At 34.1% G+C, this 15,591-nt stretch overlaps 2 protein-coding genes and 1 long non-coding RNA gene across 3 annotated transcripts; 1 reads left to right on the top strand and 2 right to left on the bottom strand.

Moving 5' to 3' along the window:
- Positions 1-1,146: 1,146 nt before the first annotated feature.
- LOC106308067 (E3 ubiquitin-protein ligase PUB22) lies at positions 1,147-2,709 on the bottom strand. Its single transcript, XM_013745186.1, has one exon. It carries the CDS (start codon positions 2,578-2,580, stop codon positions 1,273-1,275), a length of 1,308 nt encoding a protein of 435 aa, XP_013600640.1. The 5' UTR covers positions 2,581-2,709; the 3' UTR covers positions 1,147-1,272.
- Positions 2,710-11,143: 8,434 nt separating this feature from the next.
- On the bottom strand, positions 11,144-12,164 carry LOC106311038. The gene is made up of 2 exons (XR_001263911.1): positions 11,649-12,164; positions 11,144-11,319 (listed from the first exon to the last, which is right to left on the bottom strand). It is a non-coding gene; the product is annotated as an uncharacterized LOC106311038 (long non-coding RNA).
- Positions 12,165-12,507: 343 nt separating this feature from the next.
- LOC106310212 (thioredoxin H1) lies at positions 12,508-13,802 on the top strand. Its single transcript, XM_013747443.1, has 3 exons — positions 12,508-12,746; positions 13,262-13,384; positions 13,501-13,802. The coding sequence occupies exons 1-3, from the start codon at positions 12,657-12,659 to the stop codon at positions 13,630-13,632; spliced, it is 345 nt and encodes a 114-aa protein (XP_013602897.1). The 5' UTR covers positions 12,508-12,656; the 3' UTR covers positions 13,633-13,802.
- The last annotated feature ends 1,789 nt before the right edge of the window (positions 13,803-15,591 follow it).

Genomic DNA, 15,591 nt, shown 5'->3' with positions numbered 1-15,591 from the left:
ACAGAGTTTGATATTTATAATACTCAGTGATCATGGAGTCTGCAGAAAACAGTCCTTTTGCATATTCTATATGGAACCAAGAGATATGTCCTTTGTTTGATGATTGTATTATGATAGCTACTAACATAGGAGATGACTAGAGAAAGAGAAATGAGTATGAAACTCTTATATGGGTAGCTTTTGTAAACACATTTGGGTTTATTAACAGTTGTGACAAGCAATTATGTTTATAGTAAAAGAAACCCGCCGCAGCGTCAATAACAAATGCGTCTGTTTTTTGGTTGTTTGGGATTGAAATAGCTTATGGGTTTTCTAAATCTATATAATTGATTTGACTAAAACTATCTTGGATGACAAAAAGAAGGATTACAAGTTTAATAACTTCTACTTTAGACTTTAATTTCAACTAAATTATAATCAGTCTTTTATCCATATCATCTTAGTTATAATCGTAAGGATTTATTAGAATAAATAAACAGTTTCAACAATATTTAATATGTGATTTAATAAACAAAAGAACATGTAGGATTTTTAGGATTTAAAGAGATTGGAGATAATAGTTAATGAATATGAAAAAGAATACGAAGCAGATGATGAAAAATGATTCGAGCAAATTAGTGGCAACACAGAGCTAAGTGAGATAAAAATATCAATCAATAAAGAATGAAAGAAGAATGAGTAGAGTTAAGTTATTACACAAGCTAAAACTAAGACAAATCAAACGACAGAACGTGAAAACAAATGTAAACAAGACAAGAAGAGATGGTGAAAATAAAATGCATTGAAAAACTGAATGCTAGATTAGTAAACAAAAGACAAAAATAGATTAAAATGCAAAAACTCCGCGCCTTGGCGCGGGTAACGATCCCGAGTAATTGTAGTGAGGGAGAATTAAACAAGGGGCCTTTCATCACACATAAACATTTTGTAACAAACATTTTGTAAATTGGAACCCCAAAAAAACTATACTTATTTAGGGGCCTAAGGCAAAAGTCTTTTTTTATTACATGGTGTGCACGGGCCCTGGTGGGAACCTGTAGCCATGCAACTTGTGATTCCATTTATTTCTTTGCAGTCTCTAATAATTTCATATAACACCCGACTATTATCTACAATTGAATGATATTACAAAAGCAAAAGAAATTCTGAACTTGGGTAAAAATAAACCACTATTTTGTTTGCTTTTAAATGAACTTATACTAACTCCCAAAGAATTGTTTGTATCTGATGAGAATTAATCAAACATATAAGTAGGTTCTTCTATCTTGATGTTCAAGCTGGATACGAAGCATACAAGTTTCTTGGGACACAAGGTGACTCCCTCCAAACCCTAGCGTGAAGCTTAAGCAATTCTTTAGCCTTTTCTTTAGTCTTGTTCCCGCAACTCACTTGAAGTACAAGACACATCTTCGCCACAACTCCCAGTTGCAACATATCCTGCAATAGAGAAGGCGTCGCACAAAACCTCCCAATAGAAAGCAAAACCCTAACCGCCCTTTCACTAGTTATCTGAGAGACCCTAAGTATCTTCTTAGACACAACCGCAATAGCCGCACAATGATTCAAGAACTCAGCTCTTCCTTCTGCACACTGACATAACATATCAAGAACCACCATAGCCATCTCCAAAGTCCTTCTCTCAGATGAGAAAGTCTCATCCATCAAGAGCTCAATAATCATCGAGATCGCTCCAGCTTCCACAGCCTTGTGTCTATTCCTTCCCCATGGACATATAATCACCAAGATCTGCATTGCTGATTTCGTTGCCTTGTGAGAGATCTGGTCATGCAAGATCTGAACCACCTCGTTGAAAAGCTCACGTTCCAACAATATGATCTGCATTGGATCCGCAACTTCAAGAATCTTCTTGAGAAGAAAAGTCGCATAGGCTCTTGACTCGTAGATCCCCCGTTGCATAATCTTAGTCAACGTTTTCACAAGATTTGTTCCCTTCTTGTTGTTTAAAAGACTCTTCCGGGCCGTCTCCGATGTGTCGAGATGATAGAGCAAGCTTAAAGCTTCGTCCATTAAGCTCCTAGAAGAATCAAACCGATTCTCTAGCATGTTTGACTGACAAAGATCGTTGAGATTCGACGAAGAAAGTGAAGGAGAAGGAGAGTTGTAACTATCTACCGAGTTGCTGACGATCTTGGCCAAGAACTCTGGAACATTTGCAGCTTCTAAGCACCGCTTGTTCGTTGTATTCTCGGACACTATTTGACGAAGTCTTTTGAGGCATTTGACTTGGTTTTGATGTGAAGATGATGAATCTTTGATGAGCTTTTCGATCTCGGATTTAGAGATAGGAGGTTTTGGGGTTGGGATCCTCTCGATGCCGTGGGATGCGTTGAGAGTACACCAAGATTGGATTAAACGGCGTAGAGTATGGTTTGGTGTGAGATCAGTTTCGGTTATAACTTGTTTTGTGACCGGACATGTGTTTTTCTTACCGGTGAAGAGCCACTTCTCGATGCTGTCTCTGTCGTAGGTTATTCCGGTGGAAACTATCACCGGGTCCTTCATGATATCTAGAGAGATCGGACATAGAAAGAAAGTAGGAATCTCTATCTCTTGATCCATTTACTCGCCGGAAAATATTAAAAAACTATGAACAAATCGACCAACGAAAGAATCTTTAAAATGAAAGTTTTGCTTCAAAGTGTAGTAGTTGAGATTTAGGAGATGTGAATTGGTTTGAAGAGAAGATGGTTGGGTTTTAAATATAACGGATTGGGGAAATATTCAGAATTATTACAAAAGTCAACACGGAAAATACAAATATTTGTAACTCTTTTTGGATAGCTGTACCTATTCATTATTGAAAGGCGTTTGTGTACAAAAAAAAAAAGAAAGGCGTTTATAGAACGAACGAGGAACGTATTTAGATTTGACTTTTTGGGTGGTGTTATAATGAATGCTTTTGTGAAAAAAGGTAACGTATGAAGAGTGTTGACTTGTCAAAAAGATGCGATTACGGCGAGGAAAGTGTAAATAGTTGCGAAGTCATTGGCAGATTGGTCGTGTGGCGGTGTTGATAAATAGTTTGTCTGCTTTGTGTTTTCTTTTTTAACGCACATGCCATAACTGCTGATTCCTCGCCTCTTTTTTTGCCATCACTTGTTTGACTTCTTAAAAAAAAAAATCTCAACAGCAGGCATATTTCAAAATTTTACGTATGAGTGTCTTATTCTTAAAAAAAATTTAAGTTTTTTTTTTTTTTTTTTTTTTTAAGTTTTAACCGAAAGATGGTGGAAGATTACTGTTTTTCGTCAACAAACACACGATTATCGTTTTATTTTGGTGATGTAGTTATTTTCTTGGTGCCGACAAAACCTAAATTGCCATCATCGGTCCGTTGTTTGAGGCTGCAAATCTGATGGTACAATTTTAGACTCATGCTGCCTTGTTATGCTCAACTTTGTTTCTTTTCTGGATCATCCTTCCACAATATACTGCCTTATTCCTAAAAACATTTTAAAAATATTCTTCTTGAGGGAAAAACTTTATTTATATATTTATATTTTCTTGATCTGGTAAATGGTTATGATGAATTTTTGTTTTAAATGAATTACTATTAAACTAAACAAAAGGTAATAACAACATTCTTTTTTTTGAAATTTAGCATTCAGTGTACTTTAAAAACCATACTCATTTAGTTGTTATCTAATAAATGGACATATTGGTTATTTTCGTCTCAAGTAAAAAGTACTATAATTCGGTATAATAGATCACATATTTATATGAGTGAATTGGAAGTCTATTCGATATATTAAGCAGAAAAAAGGATCTATTCGATGTAGATTTCTTCGTGAACATATTTCATAGTATGAAAAAATGAACCGTTCGTGTTTCAAACAAAATGAACCGTTCGTGTTTCAAAAAATAAAATGGATTGTTCCACAGAAGCTAAATGATAGAAAACCTATATTTAACCAGTTAAATGTCAGTTTTAAAGTGAATGAGTTGAATTGTTTTCTATATTTTCAACTCAGATGATAAATTTAGGAAAATGTTTAATGATCCATTAACTCTTACATCATCAAAATAGTAAATGTTTAGATGAATTTAACCAACTTCTATTCCTCTACATACATGAGCCGCCCCTGGCATGAAACGGATAAAGCATGGGCTTGCGGCTGCCATTTATTAAGTATATAACCGGCCGCAAAGTTTTCAAACGTGTCAATTGTTTAGTGGTCAGTTAGTTGTTCAATACATCTACATTAGATGCAGGGTTCAAATACCATTATTATGTGCATAATTCTTTTTTCAATTTGGTGACAAAAAAAAAAAAAAAATTCTTTTTTCAATTTTTCAGCCATTTTTTTCTGTTTTGGCCTTGTGGCCTTAAAAAATTTAGGACCGATTGTCTACATGTATAACTATTTGCATCTACATAAACACAAATCTCGCCGTTCATAACATATAGGTGATAGAACTCTCTTCGAAAGTTGGTAAAAAAATTGATTTTTTTAACTATGGCCATTTTTTTGGTGAAAACTATGGCCATATTTATATATAGTGCAAATGCTCTAAAATAAAGAAGTTATATTAGTCTTAAGTAATGAATTCCAACTCAATTTCAAGTTGCTCTACACCAAAATTTTAGCAAAACAAAAAAGAACAAAAAAATTCAAGTTGCTCTAGCCACCACGGATTTCATGTACATGATTTTTGTTTTTGTCCATATGAAACTCGAAAGCATTTAACATGTGTCCTCATGAAAAAGTACCGAAAGTAGGATTTTTGTATTGTTTCGGTGAGAAACCAACTTGCATACCACTTGTGTTTCGATGATGTATATTGTTTCAGTGAGAATTCTTTTCTTTTTGTCAGCGTTTCAGTGAGAATTCAACTTGCTAGCTTTGTGATAAAACAATTTTGCTTACATTAATTTTAAAAGTCAAACAATATGCTTTATAACTTAAACTAGATTCGTGCGGGTATTTATTTTCATATTTGCATATATAGATATTTGTTTTACATAATTAGTATATATTTTTAATGTTACTCATATATTTAAATGTTTATATAATATTTCAAATAAAATAATTTTATAGTTTTCATGCTGTAAATTAATTAATTATTTCAAATCATTACATATATATGTTGCTTCTTATTATATATTTGTTCTATTGAATTTGTGTTTGGTTATTAAACAAATTTTTTTATGCATGAAAAAAATATTTTTTATTTAATTTATTATGATCACGACCCGTAATTCAAAGCGGTAGATTTCCTTTAGCAATTTTTATGTTTATTCATTTTAAATAATAAATTATTGTATATAATTTTTTTTAAGATAGGTTAATTTTGTGTACATGTATTGTATATTTTACTAATGTTAACCGTTCTACCAACATATTATATTTTTAGCATAAATGTTTTATATTTATGAAAATAAAATATAATAACTTATCAATTTAAAATAATTTTATCATATTTAGTTCAATATAATGGTTTTCTTTTAAAACAATATATATTATTATAAAATAGATAAAATAGGATAGAATTTTTTTTCATTTTATAAAAGATAACTGAATATATATATATATATATGTATAATAACATTTCATTACTAATTACGAAATTAGTGAAAATATTTATATACAGTTCTTGAAAATTAAGATCTTGTTATAATCTTTTTCAACAGATTTCTTAGAATTTTTAAATATATATATATATATATATATATATATATATTAAATTAAAATATTATGATTTGAGTAGTTAAAAATATTATATATTATTAGCATTAAGGAAATACATTTAATAAAATTTCTAAATGATGGTCCAAATAAAATATCACACATGAAAAAAATCATGATTTATATTTTAATAGATCAGATACTTAATAAAATTATGATATTGGTTATTAAAACGTTTATTACATTTTAAGGGAGAGTTACGAACAATGAAATAGCTTCTTTTTTTAATAATGAAATAAATTTACCTTATATCAAAAGTAGAAAACTAGTAGCAGAAGAAATTAAACCTAAAGCAACGACAAAGAAGAGAAGAAAAAGCAACTCGTAAACATCTAAGGACAATTATAAAAGTAGTAAATAAAGAACAAGTAGAGTTAAGCACAGTAGGAGCTTGACGGAGTGGTTAGCGTTGCCACATGAGAACGAAACCTTTGATATACCATGAGACCACGCTTTGGTAGAAATTGGCTTGCCCGCAGCGCTACTCCAGATGATTGGTCCCTATCTTGCACAGCTTCACCAAAACCTAGTCACTGGAGCCCAAGTCTCAACTCCACCACCGGTAGAGGTAGACACAGAACACCGAGAGCATCCAACTACAACTCGCCTCTACAAACCCTTTATGGCGCCACCTGGCTAGTCCTAAGATAAATAGAATCACACTTATTAGGCTCGACTTCGGAATGTAATGCGAGCCAAGCAGAACAGCGGGCGCAGAGAGAGCCACATCTTGTCATCGATCTTCCTAACCTACCAAATAGACCAAAGCTCAGCCCACCACAGTGAGCCAAAGAGCCCGACAGTGGAGCTGGGATGACCAAGTGATGTGCCCTGGTTCGTGGATCAGTCCATTGGAGCCAACCAGCATGGAGATCAGGACGTTCTGAACAATTTGACCGAGGTTCGTTCATCCGACCGTACCGATCAGACTGACCAAGCCGTTCCGCGTGCGTCCCGATTGGAGCTTCGGCTGGAACCACGTCCAGACGACCTAACCGACCGAACCACAGCCCGTCTTCTCCGACCAACTCGACATTCTAAAACCCACGGTCGAGCCAGACTTAGCTTGGGTCGTGAAGAAACCAAAGACGGACATGCATTCTTATCTGGCGGACCATCCGGACAGTCCCGCAAGCGTCCTTATCTTTACCCCGTGCATCCATCTGGTTCGGATGAACCTGGACATCTTGACTAGTCTTCTCCATTTTCCGTGCCTTGACCAGATCTAGTCTTCTCCATTTTCCGTGTCCGATAAGTCGTCCAGCTGGGAAGACTTTCCAGACGCCTTATTATAAGTCGTCTAATAAGTCGTCCAGATGGAAGACTTTCCAGACGACTTAATTAAGTCGTCCGATAAGTCGTCCAGCTGGGAAGACTTTCCAGACGCCTTATTATAAGTCGTCTAATAAGTCGTCCAGATGGAAGACTTTCCAGACGACTTATAATAAGTCGTCTGCGCAGTCTTTTGGATTGAAGTAAATACCTGACTCAAGATAGCAGCTTTCATTGATCTGCGGCCTCTGCTGCCCTCGTAAGCCAGTATCGGTGGAGACGGACTGTCTGCTCTGGGACCACCAATACTAGCACCCAATTCCGGCATAGCTGTGTACGTCTAGACCTGAAGAACTTGTATAAACCCATCCACGGTGTAACAGCCAGCAATTTCTTTGTTCCACAAAGAGTCCATCAGCACCTTAAACGCGACTCTCCCCCATGGATAATTCTCAAACCGTTCTAAATCCATCACTAGCCTTGCCAGAGTAGATCGTGTAGCGGTTGAAAACTTTCTCCCTTCAATGAATCCAGTGAAGATGGAGAGGTACGCGAGCCGCTTGCGATCTTCCCTGGACCAATCCCCGCATCTCTTCAGTGCTGCTATTATCTGATCAGTAGTTGGCCCAGCTTCCAGATGAACTCCCAGCATCCCCCAGAAAGAAACCATCTCTGGGGTAACGTCACATTTTGGTGTCTCAAGGTCCTCGATGTACTCGCAGTTTAGACCAGTGAGGTTTTCAAACTCTAACAGTGAAAACCTCAAAGGTTCTGGACCAACGAGAGACCACATCTCATACTTCTTCTTAATGTCCAGCTTGAAACTGAGCATGTAGTGAACCAGCCTTGAAGCCCAACCAAATCCCTGCTCCTTGAACTTGATGAAAACTCCCAAACTCGACTCCTTGAGCTCTTCAAATTCGTCATCAGTAAGAGCTTTCCTAAGAGCAGTATGCAACTTGCTGTTATCCGTATGATACGAAATGCTATTGTGGGCTTCTGGTTCTTCCCCTGATGTGTATAACCTACGGGGGAGTTCTGGAATATCCATCCTTTTTGTCTGCAAAATAATCAAAGACAACAATATAAGTCCAGACGACTTAGTAGACGACTTAAATTACTTACAAGTCTTCCAGTCGCAGAAGGAGTTGGAGTACTCGTCATTGCGGTTATAGATCTGAAAAAATAAACGTGAAACGGTGAGAATGAGTAAATTGATAGAGACAACGTTTTATGTTCATCTTTTCCTCGAGATTGATGACTTAGCGGCGTTAGGGTTTACAGAGAAACGGCGCTAAGGTTTACAGAGAAGAAGCGGCGGCGCTAGGGTTTAGAAGAAGCGGCGGCGCTAGTGTTTAGAACGTTGGTGACCACGGTGGCGAGGGCGACGGTTTGTTCGGAAATAGTGGAATCGGCGGCGCTAGGGTTTAGAGGAATCGGCGCGGCTAGGGTTAGAAGAAGCTGCGGCGACAACGGTGAGAATGAAGTGAGATAGATAGCCGATGTTGAGAACGATGGTTTGTTCGGAAATCGTGGGAATTCGAAATCGCCTTTGAGAGGGAGAACTGTTAGGGTTTCTGAATTTCGCGAAAAATGAAACAAAAAAAATAAAAATCACCTTATATATTGGGTAAATAATCCGGTTAGCTTTAAAATTACATTGGTAAACTTTAAGGTTTGGTCCGGTTTAGACGACTTATTCTGGCTGATAATGTACAACAGACGACTTAATATTTAGTCGTCTGTTTTCAGACGACAAAATATTAAGTCGTCCTAGACCCTAAAATGAACCCCTAAACTAAAATGACTAGATTAACTAACTAACCACGTTATAAAATCAAATTATACTTAAATAGTGTTTACTATACACAGAAATGAACACGCATAAGTAATTTTAAAAATTTTCAAAAACGGTTTTAATGCTTTCCAAAATCTAACCCTAAGAACACATACAATACTACAACATATGTTGATGAAACATAAACTTAAGAATATCATGACTCACTACTTTCACTCATCTATGCTGAAAACAATTGAAATTTGTTATATCTTAATTTATACCTCCTAAGACATATGTTAATTACATAATTCCCATTTTTCACTTATCAAAATATTTTTTACAAAATTTTTAAATTATGTTTAAGACTAACTGTCCAGACGACTTTCAGTTAAGTCGTCTGGACGACTTATTTTCAAGTCGTCTAAACAGACGACTTGCGAGGGGTAGAAACGTAAAAAGAATTCCGTTTTTTTGTTTGGTCACAAGGGGATAGTTGTAATTTCAATAGCCTTTTAGGTTACTTTTGCCTTTGACCCAAGTTGGGGTATTGTTTTGGGTTTGACTCCAAGTTTTGAGTCACACTTGGCAATTCTCCCTGAAAAATATTGTAGTGATGACACATCATTGCTTTTTCAAAAAAAAAATCAAATAATATATAGAGTATCATATCTCTCTCTTTTGTTTACTGTATTGTTCATTGGTGAGAGCAGATACGAACAAGAAGACACTCTTTTTTTCTGACTCATGAGAAAGAGCCAACATGGGATGAAGAACTGAGAAAAGACACACACAAGGTTATGATGTTTATTTGGTTTGACATAAAAATATCTTCATTCATACTGTTTTGACTGTGGGATAATGGCAAGGTCCTTGTCACTAATTTGTTTTTTTGTGAGTTAAAACTTTTTAAAAGGGGTGTAAATTGTCAGAGAATAAAAGTTGGAGCGATTTGCAACAAAATTACACAATAAGTAATAAATTTGTAAGGATGGAAAAACACAAAAAACATGGTTGCCAGTAGCTTTTGTCGGGAGTATTTTACCATTTGCCCATTTTTTCAAACACAGTTAGAACATCACCGACCCTACTTCAAAACCCACTCCAAACTCCATGTTGCAGTAAAATCATCTCGAACTCTACTCCAAAATCCACTACAAAATAGAGTAATAGACATAATTAAACCAACTCATTACTCCAAAATGGAGTTAAACTTTTTTATTTATAAAATGGTCATTCACATTTAAATATTTTCATTTTCAGTAAAATTGTTATAAATAAGTATATTAATATTATTTTACTATATATATTATAAAATTTACCGTTAACATTTCTTAATTATATATATAGCCATCTAATGAACTATTTTATGCAACAAAATATATATAATATAAAACATAACATATCATACATATAAAAAATAAAAGATAAGCACCATACAAAAGAAATAACATAAAATAAATCTTACAACAAAGATAATTGCTTAATAATCCGGTAAATCACCTCCGGATCCATTAAAGTTATTAAAATATTGTCCAAACGATGTAGATGGAGGAGGAGCTTGCTGATCTTGTTGTTGAAGACTTCGATTTTGTAAAATTTGTGCTTGTTGAGCTTGAATATATGCTCGGATACAAGAGTTTCTTTCCCATTTCAGAAAAATCAAAAATAAAGAAGCTCATTTTTTACTTCGAAATGCATTAGTTGATCATTTGTGGGAAAATTATACTAATTCTAATGAATAATTTAAGTTGATGTATTATTGTGTTTAAGCTATGTAATGTAATTTTTAATGTAATAAATGTTTTCTTTATAAACCTTGTCGAGTATTTATATAATAAAAAATTAATTGTGGTTAATATTGTATTTAATATAATTATTACAATCTGAAAATGGACTATTTTGCAAATAATATAAATGAAAGGTGATATTATTAATTTTTAAATAAATATAAAATTTAAAATATTAGGAATATTCTATTTTGGAGTAGAAAATGGAGTAATACATTGAAGTAAAGCTTAACTCTATTTTGAAGTTACTCCATTTTGGAGTAGAAAAAAGAGTAATACATTGGAGATGCTTTTATTCATATGTAATATGTAAGTTAGCAGGATATAATTTCACATATATGAATCAATTTAAAATTAGATGGATATATAGTTAATATGTAAGTTAGCTGAATATAATATCACTTATATGGATCATTTTTAAATTAGCATTGTTATATTCTAATTTATCTAGATACTTTTCATGTTAACTAGTATTTAATTTATATTTACCGGTTATTATATCAATTGGTGGTTGTTATTTTTTATCAATTCGGATAAACAAAAAAATTAACTCTCTAATAAATCACAAAACATATGATTAGATATAGATGTCCGGCTAAACATAGAATTAAATCTTTAACAAATCGCAATAGATATGATTAAAATGGTTGTTTAGCCAGATATACATACAAAATTCCCCTGAGAAATAAAACAAAAAAATGGTGTGCAAGCGATCGGCGGAGCAGGAGTCAGGTGGGGAGATGATCCTTTCTTCTTGGCTTTGTTATTCAACCTGCAAAAATCATGACCATGAAAGAAAACAAAATTAAAACACAAAATGATACAAAGATTATATAAACTGCACATGCACAGACACAGACCTATACATACATAGATACATATATGTATAGTTATTTTTTTTTGTAAGAAAAATGATAATTTAGCTGCTCCCGGCGGGTATCGAACCCGCGACCTTATATATGTATAGTTATTTAGACAAGAACCCATGAAACTAGAGGAAGAGACAAAGAAAGAGAAGAAACAAAAACACAGAAGATTTTACTCGTGTGCTGCTCCATTAATACAAAAGATTGAGGCTTTAAAGGTGGAGATTGAGAGTACCCCGAAGACAAAACCGGAGGAAGCTTTAAGCTTTTGTCTTTATCTGAAACCGGAAAATGAGATCCCGGAGCAAAAAAAACGGATGAGCCCAAACAGATAACTACAAAGCTTCTTTTTTTTGCAAAGATGGAAACAAAAATCGAAGCTTTTATTTTTGCTGTGAATTTGTAGAGACTAAAGAGAGAGAGAGAGAGGCGAAGTGAACAAAGGGAAAGAATAAAGATTGTATGGACTGGCTTGGTTTGAGAGACAATGTATGTCCCCTCACGCTTCGTCGGTTAGCTGCTCAGGCGACTGTCTATTCACTCTGGTGGGAGCGTAATAACAGGTTGCATAACTCGATCTCAACGCCGGTGTCGCATACTTTCAAAAAGATTGATAGACTCGTTCGTAACTCCATCATTGCAAGGAAGAACCTCAAAAAGTTCAGTAACCTAATGAGACTTTGGCTGAAGTATGAGTGATCAAACTAACCTACCTAGTAGTTAGTACCTTGTAGTCTTTCTCTGTTTTTCTTTTTTGCCAGAGAGGGGCTAGTCCGCTTAAACATTTTGTACAAATAAAACTTCTCATTTTCTAATGATATTCACATACTTAGCAAAAAACAAAAGAATAAACATTGAAAGAGCTTTACTGAATTGACGAGGTTATAGGTAATAGTTTTATACAGGGGTAGCAATGTAATTAAAAAAATACACATCAGCGAAAAAAAATGCTTTCCTTCCTGTGCAAATATGCACTTAGTTTTGTACAGGAAGTGCAATTACTCTAAAAGTTGTAAGAAGAAAGTGGGAATATTTATGATTTGGGTGAAGAAGGAAAGGTAGCATATTTAGTGGGTGTAGTTATGGAAAATAAAATCACGCGTTAAATAATGGAGAGAACAAAATATATTGATGGCAAAGCTGTAATTTTAGGTGTCCTGGCATCCTAAATTTGAAAAAGGAAGAGGAGAAACATAAACAGAACACAAAGAGACAGAGCAGATCTGTGGAAAGAAAGCGAAAGATGGCTGGTGAAGAAGGACAAGTGATCGCATGTCACACCGTGGAGGCATGGAATGAACAACTCCAAAAGGGCAATGACTCTAAAACTCTTGTAATCTGGCCTTTTCTCCCTTCTTCCTCTTCCATCTTTTTATTTGATTTGGTGTTGTTGAGATATGGGTTTGTCTGTCTCTTATCCTATAGATTTGATTGGTTTGATTTTTATAGTCTCGATCTGTTTCATCGTCTCGCAATACAATACGTTTGATTCTTACCGATCTGAATGCATGCTTGGCACACCATGTCACCATATATGAATTAATGTAGGACGTATCAATACGTATATAGAATTTGAAATCTTTTCTTTCTTTTTCAGCATTACCATTCATATATTAGATTCTAGGGTATTATAGTAGATCTTATTGACGAGAGGTAGCGATATATGCTTCTGTGAAAATAAAGGACCCTAGAAAAAATGTTTTACCCTGGAAGCAAATACCGCGACTATATTATATGTGATACAAACCTATTTTAGTTATAACATTGTTATGACATTATTGGCATCTATGGTTGTATTGTTACATTTTTCTCAATGAAATGATCCATGAGTTGGTTAAATTGTTGAAGGTGGTGGTTGATTTCACGGCGTCTTGGTGTGGGCCATGTCGTTTCATAGCTCCATTCTTTGCTGATTTGGCTAAGAAACTCCCTAATGTGATGTTCCTCAAGGTTGATATTGATGAACTAAAGGTAACAAAACAAATATCACCCGACTCTTTATTCATCTTCTTTGTTGAGAGAGATTGTTTTATAATTCACTATGACCAAAGATCTAACAAATTACGTTTTTATTTATGATGGAACAGTCAGTGGCGAGTGACTGGGCGATTGAGTCGATGCCAACATTCATGTTCATGAAAGAAGGGAAGATTGTGGACAAAGTTGTTGGAGCCAAGAAAGATGAGCTTCAGTCTACTATTGCCAAGCACTTGGCTTAACTAAACCTTTTATATGTCTTGTCTTAAGATATTGAATTCATTGCTTTTTATGTACTCTTGAGATGTTTTGACTTGTTCCCTCTTTGTTATGATGATTCCTGTTTAATCTCGTCTGATAAGATTGTGACTTGCTAGTGAGTTTGTTTAATTATGATTTTGTTTTGTTTATCCAGTTGCTTTTGTCTTTTTTTCTACTTCGAAAACTACTTTCTAGTTTCTACACTTGTTCTAAAGAAACTTCGTTCCTCGCAATATATGTGACGAAAAAGTGTTTAAAAATAAAATAAAATAAGGCAGCTGATGAGGGTGGCGTTTCTTAGCTGAAGATGGGTAATATCATTGCCACGTTTGGATACGGATGAAAATCTGTTTATACTTTATATAGAAAAGAATATGAATCCTCAAATCAAAGTGGGGTTCCCATACAAAAGGAGCACTGAAGCTTTTTTCATGAAATGTAATTAACCAAGTGCAAGACGATGAAGGAAGGTAGCTCATATCGCCAGGCCAGTAAGGCGTTAATTGGCCGAAAAATGAGGTTTGATGATGCCTTCCAGTTTTTACTAAGGCCATCAGTTTCAGCAGCTTGTGTGGATCACCTTGACCCGTAACATATCCCATTTCTTTGTCCACCTCTATACAAATATATAATAACTTAATATTGCAATTTTTAAATCTGTATTATATGATGATCATATCTATACTTAAATAACATTAAGGGTTCCATATTTGGAATTACTGTCGTTAATGGTATAGAATTTTCTTCCTTTATGTGGCACTCTGATAATCCAAATTCTTTAGTGGTAACAAATTAAGACGCAAGTCTCGTGACACTATATCTTTGACAATAAAGAAAAGATCTAATGAAATTTAAAGACAAAAATCTTAATGATTGACAAGAGAAGCGATTTCTCACCATTACTACCAAGTTGGTGTCAAGCAAGGGCGAATCTAGAAAATAATCTCCATGATTGACAAGTGATTGGAAGATTGTGTATGGAGTTGCTGAGGCCAAGAACGATGAGTTTTCCATCTACCATTGCCACCAAGTTGGTGACAAGCAAAAGCAAAACTAGAGAATTTTTATTCGGGAGACATATAAAAGGTAAAATAAATAAATAATAAAGTAACAAAATAGCGGTTTGATCATGGGTTGACATGAGGATGTAAAGAGATTTGAGGCACCTCGTTTTGACGTTCTACGACTGCAACTCAAACGTTATTCTCGTTAGGGACGGAAAATAAAGAGGGTTTGCTTTCGGCAGTGAAGATGGGGAAGATCATTAGTTAGACGGGTTTGGTTGCGGATGCAAACATGTTCAAAAAGGATAATAATTTATCCTGAAATCAAGGGTCCAAATGGTGGCATAGAAAATTAATGGGAATAGTTAATCCCCTGTATATTAATTGAGAAGCATTTGAAAAATTAAAACCTTAATTTTGTATTAATTAAAAAACCCCAAATCCTAGGTGGCACTCTAAATGCCTTGTAAATTTCATTTCAAAGAATTATAGAGCATCTAATATAAAGTATAGTTTAATCTAATGGTATCACATTATTCCATAATTATATAACACTAGAGAACATTATATTAACCTAAAATATAGGAAGTGTGTATTCTTTCCTTAAATAAAAGCTACGGAATTACCTAATATGATTTACATATATATGACAATTAATGATTATGAATAATAAAGATTTGATAACAATTTTTGCATCATTCTTCATTTTTGTTTAAATTTATATTATTAAAAAAAATTAAACAATCACATTAACCATATAATAAAAAAATTAGATTTTTTCTTATATGTTATATTTTGAATTTTTTAAAATGACTTTAAAATACAAAAAATAGGAAACCTTATATGTTATATATTTCTTTTTAAAATAACTTTAAAATACAAAAATGAAGACATCTTATATGTTATATTTTTCTTATATGTTAGAATTTTCTTATA

The sequence above is a fragment of the Brassica oleracea genome, chromosome C8 (genome assembly GCF_000695525.1).
Source record: "Brassica oleracea var. oleracea cultivar TO1000 chromosome C8, BOL, whole genome shotgun sequence".
Classification (NCBI taxonomy): Eukaryota; Viridiplantae; Streptophyta; class Magnoliopsida; order Brassicales; family Brassicaceae; genus Brassica; species Brassica oleracea.
This window is presented reverse-complemented; position numbering and strand designations above follow the sequence as displayed.

What these genes read in the sequence shown, in the direction of transcription:
- LOC106310212 (XM_013747443.1), top strand. Translation starts at nt 12,657, where the DNA reads ATGGCTGGTGAAGAAGGACAAGTGATCGCATGTCACACCGTGGAGGCA. An exon ending in GCAATGACTCTAAAACTCTT is followed by an intron (nt 12,747 to 13,261) that starts GTAATCTGGCCT and finishes AAATTGTTGAAG; the next exon opens with GTGGTGGTTGATTTCACGGC. An exon ending in TTGATATTGATGAACTAAAG is followed by an intron (nt 13,385 to 13,500) that starts GTAACAAAACAA and finishes ATGATGGAACAG; the next exon opens with TCAGTGGCGAGTGACTGGGC.
- LOC106308067 (XM_013745186.1), bottom strand. Translation starts at nt 2,580, where the DNA reads ATGGATCAAGAGATAGAGATTCCTACTTTCTTTCTATGTCCGATCTCT.